Raw genomic sequence first — 23,486 nt, forward strand, 5'->3', positions numbered from 1 at the left:
TACCTCAGTCTCAGATGTTGCCACGGCCACGGCCACCATGGCTTTTAAGTGGGTGCAGGATGGCAGGCGTTGGTGTGAGGTGTGCAAAGGGCTCCATAGGCAGCAAGCCCAGAGCTCTCCCCCACCGCTGTCGCTTTCTGCCGATAGTCAAGCCATCTCCCCGGGCCCGGCCCGTGTACCTGTCGTGAATGCAGTTGCAGCAGCTGGGGATGTCGTAGGGAGAGCTGCCTGATGAACAGGAGAGGCACGAGGACCCTTGGCTGCAGTGTTCTAGCTGCCATGACAACAAGCTCGCACCGAATCCCTGCATCTCTATCATGTCGCTGGAGTCTGCGGAAAGGGGGGAAAAAATCACGGGCATAAACGGTTGTCTGCCCCTGCCCTCCCGCGGCACCCTGATGTCTTGGTGCTTTGCTTTGCTGCAGGCTCTACCCTTGGTGATAGGATGGGACGGAACTAGTGACCCTAAAGCATTACTTTCTGCTCTAACGTATTGAAACCAGCCACGTCCTCCACATGCTCAGTTTTTCATAAAATCATACAAATGTACAGCTGCAAGAGACCTCAAGAGGTCATCTAGTCCAGCCACCCATGCTAAGGCAGCATTAAATATACCTGACAGGTGTCTGTAGAAACCTCCAGTGATGGGGATTTCCCAACTTCCCTAGATAACCGTTGGGTGCACCCACAGCTCAGCACCCTGCCTGTTTCAAACGCAGGGGGGCGAGGCAGGCTGCTCTTCTGCTTTCCGTAGATAGGAGCTCATTTTAATTGGACATTAATAGTAATAGATTTTAAGGCCAGAAGGGACCATTATGGTCATCCAGTCTGACCTCCTGTATACCACAGGCCAGGGAACTTCACCCAGTAATTCCTGCAGTGAGCCCATAACTTCTGGTTGAGCTACAGTGAAAGATCCTGTGTTTTAAATTCCAGAGTAAAAATAGGTTCTCTCTCAAAATGTAGGGTGACCAGATGTCCCGATTTTACAGGGACAGTCCCGATATTTGGGCCCTTTTCTTTTATATGGGCTCCTATTACCCCCAACCTCCATCCCAATTTTTCACGTTTGCTGTCTGGTTACCCTACTCAAAATGAGACTAACTGAACTTTTTGGTTCTTGATGCGGTCATTTGGGATCTGATCCTTAAACAGTTGCTCACAGAGGTGGAAAGTTACTCCAGCACTGGGTCCCACTCTAATTCTCCTGGGAATAAAATGCCATTGACCCATCATCACAATGCAACCTCCTGAGTCCCGAGTCCTTTTTTTCAATTGGCCTCAGCCAAAGCCTGGTTTACAAAACCAACATGAGCACAAAGGTAACACATCAATCATAAAGGTATTTTCCATGGGTATTTAAATCTAGGGTGCTGTTCCTGGAACATTTCATATAAACAGTATGCCTCTGTGCGCCCGTTTTCCTTCACTGGATCACCCCCAAGCGCATAAACTCAAGTTTAAGGCTCTGAACATGCAACTTCCATGTGTCTGAAATCTCTCCACACATGGAAACAAGTTGCAGGATCAGCACTTAAAAAAAGGAGGCCAAGCTCTTCAGAAGTAGCTAGAGATTTTGGGTGCCCAATTTCAAACCTTAAAGGCCTGATTTTCAGAGGGTGGATGCTTAGCACATTCTGAAAATCAGAGCCCCCCCTTGAAAGGTGTCTAAAGCTGGTCACCCAAAAATCACTAGTCGCTTTTGAAAATCATGGCCTAAATTCTTAACCTATCCCTGCTGGTGCTTTTCATAAATAACTGGCCTTTCAGCTCACCCTTGATTTAAATTAAGGCAAAAGACAGAGTACAGGATGTCATTCACTGCATTAACATGTGCAAGCAACTCTGGGCCGTGCTTTCAAAATGTACGTTAAGTGCGGGGGTGGGGAACTTCCAAATTATCTCATGCATTCTGCCATTGCAGGTAACAATACGTTTTGTTTTGTTTTAAGAAGATGGACTCTATTTTTAATATAGATATAGCCATCAATGTAGCATAACGGCATGGAAATCATACAAGATATGTTAACATCAAAAGCACAGGCTCATGCGGAAGCAGTCATGAATATTTCACTTTACAAAACAAAGTTTAATGAAAAAATGCTCTTCACCTTAATTCTTCAGGAAGGAGCTGAATGACCCAGTATTTAGTGCAGCTTCTCATTTGGTTCAAATAAAAACCATTGGACAAACAAATGTTTTGAGATTTTTTTCTCCCCCTCCCCCTCCAAGGACAAGAAAAGTGGGTGAGTTTTTTTGTTTTGTTTTTAAGAAACAATCTACTTTAAAAGGAGAGAACCCCACAGAACCTAAGGATTCAGATGAAAGGTACCTGAATTCGTGAAGAATTAGAGTGAACAGCACCTTCATTTCATTCATTTTTGTTGTTGTTGATCTGCAACTTTTGGCCACATGCAAAAAGTCAAGCATGTTGCAAAAATTAAAAGCAAAATGGCTAGCAAACCTTAGATACAACAGTGTTGTCATTATTTCAAGGGAGCACTGATGGGTAGACAAATGATAGTCCAAGCTAGCTCATTGACAAGAATCACTAGTCAAATGGTATGCGGCCCTAGTTAGGTTGCTAACTACTCTTTTCAGTGTTTCTTGACATCTCTAGCAGGAGGGTTTTAAATATCCATTAGCTACCAAATAAAGCTGAAGTTGTAATCATTTAACTTATCTCTTTAGTCTCATCTTTGCAGGCATGCGGTGTTACAGACGGCTCTTCTACCATAAGCCATTTCGAAGTCTCATCTGCACAAGAAACCTACTGTACAGATATTTCCTGCAAACGCTATCTTCCTACAAGATGAGGAGGGCTTTGGGGGTTCTCTTCCCCACCATCCCTTCTAAGAGCATTTTGGTAGAATATGAATCCAGCCCAGCTGAGTAGTGGTCAGACCTAATGACTATTTTGGCAACCTATGGGGATCACAGTGGACAGGGGTCCACATACCAACAAAATGGCATCATGGCAGTCCCAGCAGAGGCCCAGAGTAGAATGGACCAAGGGAATTTATCCTCTCATTCTTACAGATAGTGTCACCAAGCCAGGGATGACATCCACTTAGCACTAAACCCATTGCTCTGCATTTAAAGGTATGTGAGAGCTCCGAGGAACGAGGAAAAGACGGATTCCTGTAATCACTCAGTCTGCGAATGTTCTTTTGCCAAAGGAAGCGCGTGTTAAATCTATGGCACCTGCAGACACGACAGCTCCAAGCCAAGACTGTTGGCATGGAAATTGTACAGTGACAGATACTGCAGCTAAGGAAGGAGGGGGGGTTCTCTTGAATGAGTTGAGTCCTGGGACAGCCATGAACACGGGAGAGGTAATGCTTGAATAGAACTGGGCTGAACATTTCAATAAAGGAAATCTTAATGACTGTTTTTGCAGAATTTTTCCCCCCTTTTTGTTCTGTTCTTGAGCCAATTTAGCTTCATTTCTGGAGCCTTAGAATTCCATCTGTCCAGCAGACGGTTTTCTGCTCCACAGGGTGAACTCCGGTCACTTTCCTCCGTCAGAACAGGAGGGATTCTAAGTCTCCAGAACCATACAGCCAGGGCCAATTGCCTCATCTCTGCTGGGATGAAGGTTTGCTGGCATGATCAAGTGTATCATTATGAATAGGTTGAGGGTGAGTGAACGGGGCTGTATTTTTGATGGGAGCAGAGCCTGTTGTACAGTAAGGAATACCGTAACCCATCGTTTGAAATCCACACAGTATGTGGACAGGAGGGCACTTGTGCATGAAAAGCTGCTTGGTCTGTACAAGTCTCCACGTGCATTTAAGGGTAGATTGCACAGTCACTCTGAGACTTGCTGCCGTGGGTCCTTTTTTGTTGTATCTAATTTACAACTTGATTCTTTTTTCCCCGCACGAGCTGAGGGAGTATAATCTGCACCAGCCCTTTACTCAGTGCATCTTACTTATTGCTACCTCTTAAGCTGCACAGGTGGAGGGCTTCCCCCCGGCCCACCACCTCCCATGCAGCAAAGTAAGGGGCCCCCTTCTCTCCGCTTACTTCCCTGTGTGAGCACACACCATGAGTCGTGACTTAACTCTTAAGGGGGGGAGGCAGATTCTGGAAGCGAGATGGCTCTGTCGTTCGTTCTCATGGCTCCTACCTTGAGATGGGAGGAAAGGTGCTGCTAACCCTGCTCCCCCCAGCTTTTGGGTGCCTTCCCACCCCTGGCGCGAATGAAAAACGTTTGTCTTGCCATAATGCCAACACTGTTGTACGCATCCCTGGGGCGACGCTGCCACAGAGCGCTGAAGGGGCAGGGCAGGGGGTGCCGGATAAAAACCTTTCATCCTATTAGGAGCTGTGAGGTTCCGAGAGCAGATCATTGAGAGCATTGCGTGGAGCCGGTCTTCCTCCTCCTCGTCGTCATCGACGGAGGCAGAGCGGCTGGCAGCTAAGTGGTGGTAGTTAATAGTTACTGCTCAAAGAAAATAGTGAAAGAGGAGCATAAGAAGAGAGGACTTGGTTCTAGGAGAAGTCTCAAAGGACACGTTCAGCACAGACAGAGGAGTCGGAGCTTGGGAGAGACCCGGGGAACTCCCCCGCACCTGGGTGGGAAAGAGACATTTCTCAAGGAGAAGAACACGCACTGCATGGGCCAGATTTCAACCAGACATGAACAGCTGCACGTGTCCACACAATCTGCAGTGCCTCCTGCTGGTGGGAGCAGACTGCGTGCCTAGCTCTGGGATTCTGCAAGGAGGGAGAGTCCCAGAGGTCAGACTCAGTTTTATAACCCCACGAGCTCGAGTCGGCTGACGTGGACCAGACGTGGGTGTTTTATTTGCGGCATAAACATTCCCTCACAGGCTGTGTTGAGGCTAACGCTTGGCTCCTTATGGCCTATTCTCTGGGGGGGCAAGTGAGTGGGGGTGTTTAATTGATTTTGCCACTTTCTAGCTGTGATGAACTTGAATGGGAACATTGGATCCAAATCCCCTTTAAACTTGGGACCATGAGCCAAACGTCTCTACTTCTCCACCAATGGATGTGAAAATGAACCTACTGCTAGAGAACCAGCCTGCAAGATCTCTTGTATGGAGAGAGTTCAGATTCACAGAAGAGAGGAAGGGATTTGGGTGTGGGTTCTCCCCCCTACTTATTGTGAAACTTCAGTAGAGAATGCCAGGAAAATTGGGCTTGCAGGATTTTGGCTGTGTTTGTTTTTTTGAGGGAGGGTCGTCTTTTTTTTTTTTTTTTTTTAATGGTTAGCATTAATATCTTCTCCTTTTAATAACAATCTTGCTAGGAAGCTGCCTGCGTAATAGAAATACCCTTCATTTTTAGAGCAGAATTGCTGTTGGATTAGCCATGGGGATTTTTTTGCACCTGCTCTCCGTTTGAAAGTCTGGCTGCCTCGGTGAAAGTTTTGCATAGGGTTCAGCTGGAGAACACAGGGCAGCTCTAAGAGTAGGACGCTCCATTTCTGTTTGGGGCAATGAAGGTTTTATAGCACCGGTTCTCAAACTGTGGGTCGGGGACCCCATTTTAACGGGGTCGCCAGGGGCTGGCTTAGACTTGCTGCGGCCCAAGGCCAGAGCCGAAGCCTGAGCCCCACTACCTTGGGCGGGGGGGATTCGGCTTTGGTTCAGGCTTCGGTCCCCCCTCCTGAGGTCGTGTGGTAATTTTTGTTGTCAGAAGGGAGTCGCGGTGCAATGGCGTTTGAGAACCCGTTTTATAGCTTTAAGAAAACCCACAGTAAACTATAGCATGGATCCTAATTACCTAACAAGGCTGAACACCTCTGTGGCAATATCCCCTTAAAAAAATCTGGGTTGTCTCTCCCCCCCCCCCCCCCCCCGATCCCAGCATACCACTCTTCTTGGTTTTGTTTTAAATAAAAGAACAATGAAGCCACTTACTGTTATCGTGCCTGTGTCCCGGATAGATAATCCTGAAGACATAGTCCGTAGCAGACTCCTCATGTGGCATTTCCTCCAGCTCCACTGACTTGTTACTATTTCGTTTCCGGAGCTTTGGAAATACTTTACCCTACAGTGAAAATGACCCAGTAGGCACAGTTACCAAGAGATGAAGTGGTGCAGTGGAACGGTGTCAAAGTAACAGACTCAGAAGGTGGCTCCAAGACCTTAGATGCATGGGCTGCAGGTACCTGGCCTAGCAAATGGTGGTTTTTCAAGGGAGCTGGGTACACAACTCCCATTGACTGGGAATGGGGCACCAAATTCCCATCACTTCCTTTGAAAAATCCAAGTCTTGGATGAGAGACATGATCCTACTGCATATGGAACCTATGTACCCGGGGAAGGAGGTCATTAAAGGGAATGGAGAAAAGACTTGTCAGGATATAGGGAAGGTGCCCTAATGGCAACAGTCCATCAGTTAGGTGATATCACCAGGGGTGGTATCAGGTTGCGGCTGGTTGGGAGCGTTTGTCCACATCATTCTCAAACACCTTTTTAAAGTGTCCGTAGCACTGGTTCAGTGGTGAACCTATAATCAGGTTGTTATGGAATCTATGTCCTTATAAACAAGTCAGACAGTTTAGGGGCTAATCAGTGGGGCTGTTTATTTCACATTTAGGTTCCTCCCCATGCCCTGAGTTTATTATTTGCATGACAGTAGCTCCCCAGAGCCCCCTGGCTCCATTGCGCTGGGTGCTGCTGGACAGACACAGTAAGACCAACCTGGCCTCAAAGAACTTATAGTTCAAGACACTGGCTCTCAGCCTGACAGTACCTTGCCCTGCTGTGACCAAAGTGGTGGGTCTAATTGTCCTCGAGGCAGAAGGCCGTTTTCCAGGCAGGAAAGGAAAGCAAGGAGATGACTTCCCTGTGGGAAATGGAGTGGAGGTCTCTGGATCCCATCCTGACTCACCAAGACTAACGTCCCTCCGCTTTCCGCTGCAAAAGAGAACCCAGGATACGTTTGTGTGGCCTTTGGTTAGGCTAGAAGCATGATCAGCTGACCTCGCTCTGAAGCTGGATTCTGTTTGTGGCTGTCCCCCAAAAACCCACTGCATTACAGGATAGCTAACCGAATAGACTCGGGAGTGAAGTTTACCAGATGTTTCCCATCTATCCTCTGCAGTGTGGGGCATGGGTCACTTGCTGGAGGATTCTCTGTACCTTGAAGTCTTTAAACCACGATTTGAGGACTTCAATAACTCAGACATAGGCTAAGGGTTTGTTACAGGAGTGGGTGGGTGAGATTCTGTGGCCTGCGTTGTGCAGGAGGTCAGACTAGATGATCATAATGATCCTTTCTGACCTTAAAGTCTATGAGTAAAGGGAGCCTTGGCAGGCAATGAACATTGATTTTTTTTTAAAAATGATGTCTACAGTATGTTTTAAAAAATAGACAGTCTACCAGCCCCTGTTCCTGTATGGAATATGGGTGACCATTTCTAATATTATTAATACCAATATTACAAAATAGCAATGAATCTTACAGGATATGCCATATAAGGTATCAGTGAAAAAGTTATGATTTGCTAAGAATGATAATCTTGTTTATTTGTATGCATCATCTTTGTATTGGGAGTTATAAATGTGTGGCATATTGATATCTTGAACTTGTGCTGTGTTTCTGTGTGACACCTCCAGACAGACTGGCATCAGCACTATCCAGCCTGCTAAATGGTCCATCAAAGGCAATCAGCTGTATAATTAACCCGTTGAGAGAAGCCGGGGCTACACTGGTGAGTCAGCAGGACATGGCTGTGGACAGTCCAAGAGCTTTTCCATGCCCATGTGCTTGTGTTTGGAACGAAGGATGTACAGGCCACACGGCAAAGAATATAAAAAGGCAGCTGCATCTTCTCCATTTTGTCTTCAATCCTGCTCCTCACCTCTGAACTATCTTCTTTACAAATTGAAGGTTTGAACAAAGGACTGATAGACCCATCCAAGCTATTGATGTGTTCCAGAGGGACTTTACAAGCCAGCAAACTCATCAATGTTGCTAAGAACCTGATAAATGGACTCTGAAGTCATATGTATGGATCTGACTGCTTTGGCCATTTAACAACTCTTCTCTCTTTCCTTTCTTTTATAACCAACCTTTAGTTTTAGCTACTAAAGGATGGGCTGGCAGCGTGGTATTTAGGGTAAGATCCAAACTAGTATTCATCTGATGATGTGGCTGGCCCTCTGGGAACCAGAAGAACATTTTGCATAATGAGCAGAGTTTTAAATAACTTCTCACTGTATTGGGCCTACGTGCTGATTGAATGCCTGAGACTGGAATGCAAAAAAGGGGGCTGCATGATTTTTTGTTTTGGCTTCTTGATAACCAGTGTTGGGGGGGGGGGGGAAATCAGGAGCAGAGTTTGTGACTGGTTGGTGAAAACCACCAGTCTTGGGCAAATCTGCTCTCCTTTTTGCAGCCCACCCTGACTTTGGCAATTTCATTGCACGCTACCATAGGCGCCTCGGGTCACACAGCCTGAATCCATTTTGGACGTTCATTTCATTATGCTCACATGTCAGGCACATATCTGGTGCTCCTCACCAGGATGGATGTAGGGGCTAGCAGTGGTGCAGTTTTTCTATATCACATAATGGTTAATCTTTCTTGAACATCCAATCCAACCTCCCCCACAAAACATAAAATCACAGAAAGGGCCATAACTCACCAAAACAGTCTGATTTTGACCTAAATTGGCAGAAATCTTCTAAATATAATCAATAATGCAACGATGTGCTCAAAATAGTACTGTTTTGGAAAGTTGGGGAAATATTTAGCCCCCAATCAATATATTTTTATACATTTTCCTGTACTTTTTTGCCTTTGGTTAAAGAAAAATTGCGTAGCTGCTCAACAGTATGAGTTTGTTTGTACCATATAATATAATGGTTTTCAGTCTTTTTTCATTTATGGACCCATAAGGTGTGGGCCGCTTTGGAAAACTTAGACATAGTCTGTGGACCCCCCAGCAGACCCTGGGCCACATTTGGAAAACCACAGCTTTAGATAATCTTCGATGGATCCCTTAGATGTAGTCTGCCGACTCCTGGGGGCCGCGGCCCATGGGTTAGAAACCACTCATGTAATACATCAAAAAATATTTGTCGTCATTTGTAGACTGGACTGATTGGAGAAAAAATGTTCTGTCTGCTATTTGTACAAAGTGTATAAAGTGATGCAGATAATGAGCCCCTCCTCTGGGTTCAGGTGTCCCCCCCGCCTGAGGAGAAGGGATTTGAGTAGGGCTCTGCCGTCTCTCAAGTGAGTATCCTAATCACTGAACTAAGGGATATTCTGCTGTGGGTTGCTTGTCTTCTCCTGTTGATGTTGGTCCACTTCAAAAATACTTACACGGTGATTGGGCCCCTATATGAATCCCTTTATAGTTCCGTGGCTTGGTTCCTCATCAGGATGTGGGAGATTCTGGTTCAATTCCCCGCTCTGTTTGATGAGGGGAAGGCATCTATCAGCTCAGTGCGGCAATCAGAGGGCTAGGAGCTGTACTTGGGGAAGGGGTGGCTTTCCTTCTTGCCTGCTGAAGCTGCTTCACTCTAAGTATGGTTTGGGCCAGCTGAAGAGTTAGAATCACTCCCTACTCCAGTGATAGGTTACTCACTTAGGAAGTGGGGGATCTTGGCTCAAATCCTGGTTCTGCCGGTTAAGAAGGGATTTGCACTGAGATTCCTGGCCTTTGAGGGGACTTCCTGGGAGCTCCCTGTTGAAATGCCCTTGTTTTCTTTGGAGGATGCTTGTCCCGGAGAAATGGAGGGTGTTTGAACAGGGACATCCCCCTCTAAAGTTGCCTGGGAAGTAGGAGGCCCTAGTCCAAACCCCTTCACAGAGCAAGGGATGCAGCCGGGGGTCTCCCACCGCCTGGGTGAGTCTCCTAGCCCCTGGGGACAAAGGAGTGATTTGCGAATTTTAAGAGTTTTTTTCCCGACTGGAGAAAAAATGTTCTGTCTGCTATTTGTACATTACCAGGACTGGGGAAGGAAGCCGAGTGTCTGAGATAATTACAAGTGGGGGAGATTGTTTAGCAGAAGGGGTAGCATGCTGGAGGCAGTCACCGCTGAGAAGCAGATTGTTCTGCCTAAAAGGGTTTGAAGTGGGCAGTTAAGAGTTGCAGGCAGTGTGGTGTGTTACAAATTGTTCTAGTGAGCTATGTCCCCGTTGAGAATCTGTATTTATATTTATTTATGTCCCTGTTGAGTATATATTTATGTATAAATATAGCAAGGTCATTCGCTGCTATAAAACAAGCCGTGGGGGTGGATAGTGGGTCATAGATTGTTGTAATAAGCCAGTGTGTCTGCTAGACACTAAAAATCACAGACTGAATAAAGTTATGAACTTAAACTCCCAGGCTTCTCTTTTTGAGGATGTTGTGCAGGTTTCCTGAAGACTGATGGATAGAGCGATCGCTTTGTGAAAAGTGTTCACCCACAGGGGATGTGGCGTTTTTGTCCTTTATAATTTTTCTTTGCGTTCATTCAAGAGTGTCGTGATGGTCACGTTTCACTCACACCGGTGTTATTTAGTGCAGTGAATGTTGCGATGGACCCACGGTTCTTGAAAGGTGTGTTGTGGGGGTGCTGATCAGCCTAGCAATGGAGATACAGCTGCAGGTTTGGCATTTCTTGTTTCATTTTTTTTTCTCCTTTCCCTCTATGACTGGAGAGGTGTTAACTGGCTACTTCATCTTGAGTGCTCCCTTGAAATATTAATTACTTAGCCTAAACAATCTGTTCCTCCTTGTGTTTAACTGTGACACTCAGAGGACCTTTCCCAGACCAGAAGAAGAGCTCTGTGTAAGCTGGAAAGTTTGTCTCTCTCACCAATGGAAGTTGGTCCAATAAGAGATATCCCCTCACCCATCTTGTCTCTCTAATATCCTGGGACCAACACGGCTACAACAAACACTGCATAAATATTTTTAGTAATTTTTAAAAATAAAATTACTTGGCATCCAATAATTAAAAAGTAGAGGCCAGATTTTCAGAGCAACCGAGCACCCACAGCTTACACCGCTTGTAGTGGTGCGGCCACATCTGGAGAGGATTGAGCCGGCTGCAGCCTTGGCTAACACAGCTGGATCCTTTAGAGGAGAGGCTCATGCTTTTAGATTCATAGGTCCCAGGTGTGATCCCTGCTGCCAACAACCCACCCAGAAGCATTGTGTTACATTAACACTTAGGACAAAGTCAAGCCTTAAGAGACTGTTGGAACAGCTTTATGCCGAGAAGTCCTCATTGGCTCTTTCCGCGAAGAAACTTAAAGATAAACCACGGCCTGCCTGCAGGGAAATAAACGCCGAAGAGGCAGCAAAATAAAACACGAAGAGTGTTAACATTCCCCCTGCAGAAAAAAAAGGCCCTTGAGCCTTTGCGGCAGCCCGTGGGCTGAGGTGGTTTATGCTTACGTTGCTGATGGCAGTGAATGCAGACAATCTGACTGAACGGCACTATTAAGGCGTAGTCCCAGTACACACTAAAAGGAAAAAAAAAAATGCAAGAGATGTAATGTTTTAATAATCAGTGGCCAGACTGCCCAGTAAAAGCACACGCACGGCACTACATTAAGAGCAGCTTACTAAACTTGGCCGATTAAGTGGAATTTATGGTGAAGTAAAAGGCAGAGGAACTCGTTTAGCACAGCATATAGTTCAGGAGCCTGACGGTTCACAGTCACTGCCCTCCCATGCAAACAGCACTAATCTACTGGCTAAAATACAAGAATCAAGTGCCCAGAGCAGAACACTCGAGATGGTTTTGTGGTTGGGATTCGGGACACCTGGATTCTATTTTGCCACAAATAACATGTGACAGAAGTCAAGCCCCGGGGGGCCCAATGTCGCATGTACCCATGAAATTCAATGGAAGCAAGATCCCTCGCTTAAACTGTGACAATAAGTTGCACCGGTTAGAAGCTTATTATTGAGCTCAAGAGCAAAGCGGGACTCAAAGAAGGATTGGAGCTACCTAACGAATGCAAAACACTCCTGAGTTATAATGGTAAGAATTAAAACAGCTTTGAAGGGATATGAAACTTCGAGGGGGTTAGAAAGAAACATTTCCTAGGGACATATTCTACCACAACTGCCTACTGCAGGGTTTCTTTCTCCTTCTTTTGAAGCAGCAGGTACTGGCTGCTATCGGAGACAGAATACTGGATTAGAGGGACCGCTCTTCTAATCAGGGGTAATCATATCACAGGGCTGCTTTGAGGATGGATTATAAAGTGCTTTGAGATCCTGCGATGGGAGGCACCCGCAAAATGAGACTCGTGATAAAGGGAGGCAGACTTCTAGTTCTGCAGCCCTGGATCGCTGAAATAAGACTTGTTCCTTTACAATGGGTCCTAAGTCTGGATTATATTGTTTGCAAAAGCATATGATCTGATGTATGCTAGGGTCACACTGTGTGTGTGTCTCTCTCTCTGTGATCCTCGTATCCCAGTGAGCACAAATTTAAAGCAAGAAATATTTCAGCATTGCCACCCAGCAAATCTTACTAATTTTTCTTAGGGTCCAGAATTTGTTTCATACTAAATCATTCTGAAAAACTGCTGAAATATCCTTGCATTTTATTATTACTACTATTTGTACGACAGCACCTAGCGATCCCCATTCAGGTCAAGGCCCCGTCGTGCGAGGCTCTGTACAAACATATGGTAAGTGACTGCACCTGGCCCAAACGGGTTACCAGCTAAATAGATAAAGCAGACAAGAAGAAGGGAACAGCAAAGTGGAGTGACTCGCTCAAGAACACACAGCAGGCCAGTGGCAGAACCCGGAAATAGAACCTGGTCTCCTGCTTCCTAACCCAGTGCCCTATTTGATGGACCATGCTCCTTTCAGTTAAATCAGCACTGCTGCTTGTCTCTTACTCCTGTTACAGTTAGCTGGGTCAAGCATACAAGATGGAGACGGAGCAAAGGGAATGTTACCTTCTCTCAAGCTCAGAGTCCCTCAGGGTTCCGTTCATGAGCTGGTTGGGAGTCCATTTCAAAGTCAAGCTGTCTGCTGACTGATGAAGGGAGAGATAGCCAAGAATTGCCTCCATGTCGTCTTTCTGTTTAAAATGATAAACAAAGAAAAGCACCGGGAAATCGCGATTTGTGTGACTGAGGAATAAGTCAGCGATCATGAGAGGTTCCCCTAACAGGCCAACCCCGTCCCCACAATTAGCCAGGCTTCTTCAGGGCTTCGTCCCCTTCCAATGGCACTTGGACATAGGCCATTAGCCACCATGATGTTCTCTGTCCCCTTACTCTGGAAGCCCAACTGGCTTCCAAACTCACATCTCCCCCACTAACAATTAGGGCTCTGGTGCCCCTGATCCACACAAGAGATGAGCATCCACAAACCCAGCCAACGGGAGATATGGGAGCTCAACACCTCTGGAAATCAGAGGGGGTTGAAGGACGAAGCTTAAAAGTGACAGCAGGCGTTTTCAGATCCACTCTGGTCCAGTGGACACAGGGTCCTATTCCCAGCTCTACCACCGTGTAACCTGGATCAAGGCACTTCCCCTCTCTGGGTCTCCATTTTCACTCCCTCCCTTTTCCTCTCATCCTTTTCAAGTGTGTAAGCTCAGAGGGCAGGGAGTGTCTCTCATTGTGTTGGTACAGCACCTACTGCTCGGGGGCCTGATCTCAACTGGGGTCTCGAAGCGCTACCATAATACAAACTAATTAACTACAACCTCTCTTTACTCCTTGGCAAGTGGTCTGCGAATAGGAGCGCGGAGAAGGAACTTAAGGCTGCAGAAACAGTAATAAATTAAAGCTCCTGACAGGGTCGAGAGTTTTCTATAAACTCATAACCCTCTTTCAAGCAGCTTCCTTTCCTCAGCAGATAAGATCTAGTAGCAAATCTGTCTTCTGGGTGTCTGACACTGTCAATTCCCAGCATCAATCCTGGGACAGATTTAACCCCTCCAAACCCACCAGAAATAAATTAGGCAGACACATCAACTGCTAAACAACCTTGTTGGACAGGAGCAAAAAAATCAAATCCCCAAACCATTCCTAAAACGTGTGCGTCCGTGTCCGTCCACCCTTCAGTGGCTGAGGCATGCTAATGGAATGATACAAGAGCTTTGAAACAAGTAGCCATTCACTGGTTTCTAAACTATATATTAAATGATCTAAATACAAATATTATTCTTTGCATTGCAGTAGCACCGAGAGGTGCTACCTGATATAAAAGACCCACCCCCTATTGTGCTAGGTACTGTACACACACACACACACACACCCTGCCCTAGAGAACCTACAGTCTAAATCAGGGGTGGGCAAACCTTTTGGCCCGAGGGCCACATCTGGATATGGAAATTGTATGGCGGGCCATGAATGCTCACGAAATTGGGGGTTGGGGTGTGGGAGCGGGTGAGGGCTCCGGCTGCGGGATCTGTGATGGGGCCAGAAATGAGGACTTCAGGGTGCGGGAGGGGGCTCTGGGTTTGGGCAGTGTGTGTGGGGGGGGGAGAGCTGTGGCTGCGGGCTCTGGGGTGGGGCTGGGGATGAGGGACTGGGGGTGCAGGAGGGTGCTCCGGGCTGGGACCGACGGGTTCAGAGGGTCGGAGGGGATCAGGGGTGCAGGCTCCAGATTGCATTTACCTCAAGCAGCTCCCGGAAGCAACAGCATGTCCTCCCTTGGACTCCTATGCAGAGGCACGGCCAGGCGGCTCTGCACGCTGCCCCATCCGCAGGCGCCACCCTCTCAGCTCCCACTGGCCGTGGTTCCTGGCCAATGGGAGCTGTGGAAGCAGCGCTTGGGGCAGGGGCAGTGTGTGAAGCCCCCTGGCTGCCGCTACATGTAGGAGCCGGAGGGAGGACATGCCGCTGCTTCCTGTAGCTGCGCAGAGTCACAGCAGGCACAGAGTGGCGCAAGCCCCCGACCCCACTCCCCAGCTGGAGCGCAGGGGCCAGATTAAAACATCGGAAGGGCCGGATGTGGCCCCCGAGCCGTAGTTTGCCCACCCCTGATCTAAATAGACAAAACACAGTGGGGATGGGGGAACAGTGGGAGACAGAAGAGAGGTGACTCACCCAAGTTCATGCAGCAGGGTCAGTGACAGAGCCAAGACTAGAACCCAGGTCTCCTGACTCCCACCCCACTAGACCACTCTCCTATTAGAGAGGCTGCTATTAGCAAGCTGTGTAATGTGGGAGGAGGTCTGTTTGATGGGCAGGGGTATAAACCCATTTAAATTGGCCAATTTTAATCCCCGCTTGATCCCATTTCTCTCCTTCCTTTTTCATTGGCAGGACATATCACAGTTTAACTGGAAGGGGAGGTGGGTCCCATTAGTGAGGTCTCTGCCGGGGAAAGGAGTCAAAGCTCCCCCCAACACCCGGGCTGAGCCAGAAAGGATGGCACTCAGCATCCTTCCATCCCTGAAGCCTGCATGACTCATTCAGGTGACGCATCCATGTTCTGTTGGGCCAGCTCATGATTCAGATGCTGCCTCCGGAGCTAGATGGTCCAGAGGATACGACACTGGCTGGGGATTCAGGATACTCAAGTTCCATTCCTGGCTCTACCACGCTGAGCCAACCAGCATTAATCTCGCTCCAGTCACATGAACTCAACACACTTGATGCTCAGATACTTACTGGCTGGACCAGAACATTATTTTTCCCATACAGCAGGTGCGTCCTCGAATTCTGGTGCAAAGACTCCACGTATTCTCTAGCCGAAGCTGCAAATCGGTCTTCTGCCGTGCTCCCGCTCGAGTGCCGTTTCCGGATCTTGGAGACACGAGAGCCGTGGTTCAGCATGCAGGTTATATGGTACCAGTTGCAACTTGTATGAAGAGGCCGCTCGGAGCAGCAGCTCCACTAAAAAGGGCGTCCCGAGAAATCTCTTTTGGATTGGACTTACTTTCTGCAGCCCTGGGTCCCTCAAAAAAGCCGCCTCACCCCGGCCAAAGAGGCTTGCTGCTCCCCACGGCAGGGAATCAGCACAGGAGGTGAAACCCTTGGCATCTCAACCCACAAAATTCCAAATCTGGACCTCAAGCCTCCCTAAATTGGGACGGGGGTGGAGGGGACCATTTGGAGCCAAATGGACGTTCAGCGGTGACGAAGGCATGCACAAAAGTGTTCTCCATTCCTGGCAATAGGTGGAGGCTGCCCGTGGGTGTTATCTAAATACCCATCCACTCTTCTGCGCCAACAACAGGGAAGGGGCATGCTGCAAATACCTACTCCCAGTGCCGGGCGTTTTGAGGGCGAGTCCTGGCGCCCGTGAGCTCCATGGATCCGGTGTCTCTGAACCAGCTCGTCTGCTGACGGGTCTGTCCAGTAGTGGTCAGCTGTTTTCAGCTTGGTGTATTCTAGTGCACACGGCCCAACTAGGAGGACAGTAAATGACAGAGGCTCTTTAAGAAGAATGGACATTTGTTCACACTCACCCTCCAGGTCAGATGGTAAACTGAGGCCCTTTCTGCTGGTGAAGCTAATGATCTCACAGCACAGGTTATAACCTCAGTGTTCGGGCCAAATTCCCTCGCTTAATAAACCAGGTGCTGTTAGGAGACTGCAAGAGAAATATTGCAGAGCACATAATGCACAGCCACTGCACGATCAGTACCTCCAATTCCCTGCTCTGGGACACCACACCTAGAATAAAACCAAATTCCATCCTGCTCTATCATCAAAGCCAGCAATCAAATAGTAAAACAAGATGATCTGTCTCCATTCCCCCGACCACCCCTCAGCTTCCAGGAAAATGCAGTAAGCAAAAAACAAAAACAAACCCTCAACCACCCGGAGCGAACAATGAAAGTACTTACCAAGGAGAGAAGCTAGGATTGATCCATAAACAGGATCTGCCAATAAAGCGTCTCTCTCATAATACTTGCTAGGAATAAAAAAAAAAAATGGATTAGAGTCCAGTGTTGGTATTTTCAAACACTCCCAAGTCACTTAGGAGAGTGAGTTCCATTGACTGCCACAGGTACGTGCTCCTGAGTCACATCCGTGCTTTTGAAAATGCCATCCATTGCTAGTTCCTAGCACAGCCTGCCCAGATAGAGTCAATGGCCTCAGGGGAGCGATACACAGCCGTGCACATTCGCCAGAGCTGCAGGCCAACTCTTCGGGTTTGATCCCGCGGACAGGCACTCCGGAGCATACTATTCCCCGCAGTCCTGTTGAAGTCACTGGAAGGGTAGGCGGGAGTAAGCACATGCCCGGGGGTAAAAGTTTGCAGGAGAGGCTCCGTTTTGAAGCAAAACCACAAAAACCTTATTAAATAGTAATTCTACAGCCAAGCGATCATCCCAACAGCACCTGCGGACAATTGAGTTACCTGGGTCTCTTAGACAGGCTCGACATTAAGGTGATCACAACTAAAAGGCGAAAAAAGTGTGTGACGGTACCTCCCATAAGGCTCTATGGAAATATGCTTAGAATGTGTTTTACGCTACATATGCCATGTAACAGATCTCCGTAAAAGTTATGATCTACTGAATGTATTAATCCTATTTGCATGCATGGATCATTTTTGTATTCGATGTTATGAATGTTGGCTGTGTACTGGCTTGATTTCTAAATAACCTTAGCAGAGCATTCGGTCAGTTCCTGGAGAAAGGAATGTTGAAATTAAGTACCTAATCAAGGAACACTTAAAGGACAATGGATCTTGGAATGCTCCAATCCACATAAGAAGTCTACTTGAGGACGTTCACAGTGGCATGTAAACAGTGGATGTTACCTGTAAAAACTGTGAGTCATGCATGGACATGTGACTTACCCAGGTGACTCCTAAACTCCAGCTTGGAGCTAGACTTTGCACAGGAGTGAGGAGGGGGTCTCCACCCACAAGAGAAAGTCTATTTAAACCCCTGGGAGACCCCTCCATTTGGTCTTCAGCTGGCTAAAGCGAGAGCATCTCTCTATACTTGGAAGAAACTGGAACAATGCACAGTAACTACAGGGGGTGCGAGTGATTGCTGGACCCAGGCTAAAAGGAGATTAGCCTGTAAAAGGGAGCATTCTGGAACTGGTGAGGATCTTATCTGTAGTCAGTCTGATTAGACATAGATTTGCGCATTTTATTTTATTTTGCTTGGTGACTTACTTTGTTCTGTCTGTTACTTGGAACCTCTTAGATCCTACTTTCTGTATTTAATAAAATCACTTTTTACTTATTAATTAACTCAGAGTCTGTATTAATACCTGGGGGAGCAAACAGCTGTGCATCTCTCTCTATCAGTGTTATAGAGGGTAAACAATTTATGAGTTTACCCTGCATAAGCTTTATACAGGGTAAAATGGATTTATTTGGGTTTAGACCCCATTGGGAGTTGGGCATCTGGGTGCTAAAGACAAGCACACTTCTGTGAGCTGCTTTCAGGTAAACCTGCAGCTCTGGGGCAAGTAATTCAGACCCTGGGTCTGTGTTGGAGCAGACGGGCGTGTCTGGCTCAGCAAGACAGGGTGCTGGAGTCCCGAGCTGGCAGGGAAAGCAGGGGTAGAAGTAGTCTTGGCACATCAGGTGGCAGCTCCCAAGAGGGTTTCTGTGATCCAACCCGTCACAAAGTGATTTAATCTATTTTTAGAATATGTTTTTATATAAAATGATGAACAATTTTTTTATGTAGACTTGAAGTCAACCATTTCCGCTCTTAGCACAATATACAAGAAACCCACAGATCACCACACTTAGCTCCACAGATCCAACAACCACCCCAGACACACTAAGAAATTCGTCATCTACAGTCACATAATCAGATACTGTAGAGTTTGCTCTGATGAGAAAGGCTGGGATACACCCTAAACACACTTAAAAATTGCCCTCACAAAACAAGGACACTCCACCAGAGCCGTAGATCGCACCATGGAATGGGCCCACGCACCCCCAGGAAAGCCTGCTTCAATACAGAAAACAACAACAACCACCCACTGACAACACACCCCACTGGAACCCAGAGGGGAAATCATCAAGCAGTATTTGACGGAAACCACATCCTGAAAGAAACATTTCCCAAACCCCCTCTTCTGGCCCTCCACCAACCTCCCAGCCTCGCCACGCTCATCATCAGAAGCAAGCTCCCTACAGACCAGGACACAGCAACTCAAAGCAGCACCAGACCCTGCCAGAACAATAGATGCAAAACCTGCAGACACATCTCCCCTGCTACAATGATTCATGCCCCCCACAACGCAGGTCCTACACACGCCTATCACAAAATGTGGTGTACCTCATACCGTGAATCAAATGCCCCAATAACAACTATGTTGGGTGGAACCAGACAATCACTACGCTCTTGAATGAACTGACACAGAAAATTATAAAGGACAAAAATACCATAGCACTCTTGGGTGAACACTTGTCACATACTTGATCACTCCATATCTGATCTTTCAATACTTATCCTCAAGGGAAAACTCAACACCTTCAAAAGACGAGCCTGGGGATTTAAATTCATAACTCTGCTAGACATCAAGAGCTTTGGACTTAACTGGGACACTGGTTTGATGGTTCTTTACAACAATTTGTAACACACCACACTGCCTGCTAACCTTTAACTGCCCACTTCATTTTAAGATGTCTCCTACAGCATGTGTGAACCCCTTATGCTTAACAATCTGTCCCAACCTGTATTTAACTTCCCCAGACCTGAAGAGCTCTGTGTGGTTCGAAAGCTTGTCTCTCTCATCAACAGAAGTTGGTCCAATCAAAGATTACCTCACCCATCTTGTCTCTCTGAACATAGTATCATTTTGCTTGTATCTTCCACTAGATGGGGCTCAAACTCTATGCTATTTCCGATTTCCTAAAGGTGAACATCACCAAGCCACCAAGAAATGATGTAATCCCACTGACCAGGAATATTCTCTCGCTTTAAAGAAAACTTTTCAGCATAATCGGCATGGACTCAAATACAGTCAGCAAGGAAAACACAACAATACAAAACAAAAAAATAACCTTGATGCTGCTTTAGAAGCAAAGAGACAAGACATCCCTCATCCCAGATCCAGGACCCAAGACTGGCATGGCTGGATTGGGAATAGGTACAGGACTGGGCTGGACTGGAAACCAGTTTTACTGAGAGAAGGTTGGGTTGGCCAAATTAGGCACCCACAACTACATGTGCTTGCACTGCACCAGATATGTACATCTCCATGCTTCGCGTGCACCTCGCTGGCCAAGTGCCGGTGCAAACAGAGCACCTGGTTTGCAGAGATAATTTAGGCAATCGCGCACACCTAACTTTGAAAATATGGCCCCAAATCTTGTAGATTGAGGAAGTAACCGTTATACTCCCGAAAGAGGGGTGCATTTCTGCAGCATTGTGGTGTGTTTGAAAGAGATCGTGGGCCTCACTCATGCTACCCTGCTATCAGGGGAAAAAACTGCTTAACACAGGAGGAGAGTTAGCCCAGAGGTCTTGAACCAAAATACCTCCATGTGGGACATTCACAGGATACCCCCATGCTCCATACGTCTCCAACACACAAATCACAAATGGCTGTTTAAGCAAACTGGGATCAGATGCCACCAACAGAATAGTTTTATTTGAACATGACGAAGACCTTTCTCTTCCCTCTCAATGGGAAGATAGACCAGGAAAATATATTCCTCTTCTGACCTGCTGCCAAGGAAAACGTAACCCAGACTTTGGAAATACCGCGGGAGAATGAAAGAGCCTATATACTTTAACTGCCCCTGTGGACTCCCCCCGAATACCATTCCCCTTTGCAAAACCAAGCATACATCTCCATCGATAAGCGCAGCACTGAGAGCAAAGCAAGTTACATTCTTGGTGGCCGGGGATTTTGCTCTCATTTTGTGACTAACCTAGGCCAGGCCTCAGGGTTTCCACCATTCCTTTCTTCCGAGGCCACCACCGTCTCCCCAGTATACTCCTCATTCTACTGCGTTAGCTGTGGGGGTGGAGAAGACGAGGTGAGGACAACCTCGCTGGGAAGCCCAATGTAGGAGGAGACTTGAGTAGAATGCCAAAGAGCTTGGTCGTGTCTGCTAGAATCCAAATGCATCACATCCACAAGGCGCCTGAGCTCTCTGCTAGCCTTGAAGGGGGAAATCTCCGTCACAAACGTAACCCCTTCCAAATAAAGGCAACATGTTGTCACAGGACTGACCTACCCCAATCAGACCTTCCTACCGTTTTCTAAATTTTCACTCCTCACCTCCTTTTGCTCCCTTCTCCCTTTCCTCCGCAGAGGGCACGTGCTCCCCTGGCACGCTACAGCGTCTCGCTTAGGGGTCTCAAAAGCGCCTAAATGACTTCGGTGCCTAATTCTTATTGCAATTTGCAAGTCAAGAGAACTTAGGTGCCTACGTCACTTAGGGCAGTGGATCTCAACCAGGGGCACACGTACCCCTGGGGGTACGCAGAGATCTTCCAAGGGGTCCATCAACTCATCTAGACATTTGCCTAGTTTTACAACAGGCTACAGAAAAAGCATTAGCAAAGTCAGTACAAACTAACATTTCATACAGACAATGGCTTGTTTACACTGCTTAATATACTATCCACTGAACTGTAAGTACAATATTTATATTCCAATGGATTTATTTTCTAATTATATGGTAAAAACAAGAAAGTCAGCAATTTTTCAGTAACAGTGTGCTGTGACACTTCTGTGTTTTTATGTCTGATTTTGTAAGCAAGTCGTTTTTAAGTGAGGTGAAACTTGGGGGTACGCAAGACAAATCAGACCCCTGAAAGGGGTCCAGTAGTCTGGAAAAGTTGAGAGCCACTGACTTAGGGTCCTTTGATAATTTTACCCCTAGACCGTAGCCAGCTGACATTTTGCAACGTTTAAAAAAAGTAGTAAAAAAAAAATATTTTTAAAAAAATGTGTACGATTTTTGTACTGGTTCTTTAAGCTTTCCCACAGGGTTACGCTTAACTGAAACTTCAACACATTGTCACAATGTTTGAAAAACAAAATACAAATTGTTGGAGACTTTTTTTTTTTTTAAACTTTTTTTCTGCTCAGCTCTGAGTTTGCAGGTGGGACACTGACGACATTCGCTACTGCAAGGACACGGCGCACCTTGGTCTGACAAACAAAACCTTGGCACTGCCAGCTGTTTGGTCCCCTCTTTACCTGCAGTTGTCCACCAGGTACTGGACGATTTTGTCCAGCACTTTCTCAATCAAGGCTGTCCGCACCCAGATGTGCCTGATGGCCTGCGGCGTCAGGACAGGCGTTTTGCTTGAGGTAGAGCCCTGCCTCTTGAGGGATTCCTGGCCATTCGGCTGATTTTTCCTGCAAAAGGGATACAGTGAAAGTTGTTGGAGTCCAGATTTTTACTTTGACAGAGCTCTGCATGCACATGTATTGGAATATACAAGGTGACCTGAAACGGGAACACTTCTTCCCCTCCCCCCTCCGTTTTGCATCAACACGGCTTGTGCCATTAGTTACGCAGCACAGAAGGAGAACGCTGCTCCATACAGAACGCCTTTCATGCGGCAACCAACGAATAATAGAAGAAATGAAGAATATAAATACCACCCCGAACGCTTCACCTAACGAGGCAGTGCACCGGATGTAGAAAACAATTTACCGTAACGTGCTCGCGTTCCTGCCAAGTGCACAGTCTGGCCCCGACTCGGGAAAGCACCTAAGCACGTGGACTAAAGCCATTAGACTGGAAGCTCTTTGAGGCAGGGACAATCTTCTTGCACAATGGGGTGCTGGTCCATGACAGCGACTCCTAGGTGCTGCCGCAACCCAAACCAATAGCTGTAAGAATAACTGTGCCTAGTCAAGGCAGCTGTTAAGCATGTGACATCAGTGGACTTAAGAACACACTTTAGGGCACATCTACCCTGCCCCAGAGTTTGGACTACTAGGGTGTGAATAGCAACGCACCCCAAAGTGCTGCATTCTAACTCCGCAGGCACAAACTAAAAGGCTCCCACTTCACAGTAATGTAATTCTCTTTGCGTTAATGCGCACGCTTAGTTTGCACCTGCAGCGTCCACACGGGAGAGTTACAGCGCAGCTCTGCGAACTGTGGGGCAGCGTAGGCAGGCCCTAAGTGCTGTCCTAACTAGGGATGCTTCTGTGAATCAGAGCCCCAGGAATAATTATAGCAGTGGAGCCAGTTTCTCTGATTTGATACATTCAGTGAACTGAATTCAAGTCTCATCTGCTCTGTTTTGTTAGAGGTCCCAGCTGAAGGTCCCGGAGCGGTGGACTGGGAGTTCTCAGCCTTTAGTTGAAGGGGCGCGGATGCTGAATTTTTTAACAAAAAAGTGTCTTTCTTCCAAATGTTTAAACCAGACCAAATGAAATGGAAAAAGTAGAGATTTTAAATAAATTAAGAGGCAAGAGATGAATAAAAAAAGATCAGCAAAGGAAAGGGTTTGTTAAACATACATCAATGAAAGTTAAATAAAAGGTAAGTGTTGGAAAAATAAACAGAAAGGAGGCAGGGTTAAAATAGCTAATTTAAATAAATGTTTAAACGATTCAGAAACATCACAGTGGGTGACCTAATATCTTTTATTGGAACATCAATTCATGCTTACTGG

General features: G+C 46.8%; 1 protein-coding gene across 4 annotated transcripts in view; it reads right to left on the minus strand.

Moving 5' to 3' along the window:
* SGSM2 (small G protein signaling modulator 2) overlaps positions 1-23,486 on the minus strand; it is a 122,021-nt gene that overhangs the window by 22,035 nt on the left and 76,500 nt on the right. For 3 of the 4 annotated variants that reach the window (XM_039507318.1, XM_039507316.1, XM_039507317.1), the window contains exons 4-13: positions 22,051-22,212; positions 16,758-16,825; positions 16,171-16,316; positions 15,577-15,711; positions 12,904-13,028; positions 11,378-11,445; positions 6,730-6,893; positions 5,892-6,021; positions 4,313-4,447; positions 180-330 (exon numbers count right to left, since the gene is read on the minus strand). In XM_039507318.1, the coding sequence (XP_039363252.1) occupies positions 180-330; positions 4,313-4,447; positions 5,892-6,021; positions 6,730-6,893; positions 11,378-11,445; positions 12,904-13,028; positions 15,577-15,711; positions 16,171-16,316; positions 16,758-16,825; positions 22,051-22,212 (1,284 nt within the window). The remainder of the gene's footprint in view (positions 1-179; positions 331-4,312; positions 4,448-5,891; positions 6,022-6,729; positions 6,894-11,377; positions 11,446-12,903; positions 13,029-15,576; positions 15,712-16,170; positions 16,317-16,757; positions 16,826-22,050; positions 22,213-23,486) is intronic. The other variant, XM_039507319.1, reaches the window with a different exon arrangement.

Source organism: Mauremys reevesii, linkage group 20 (assembly GCF_016161935.1).
Source record: "Mauremys reevesii isolate NIE-2019 linkage group 20, ASM1616193v1, whole genome shotgun sequence".
Taxonomy (NCBI): domain Eukaryota; kingdom Metazoa; phylum Chordata; order Testudines; family Geoemydidae; genus Mauremys; species Mauremys reevesii.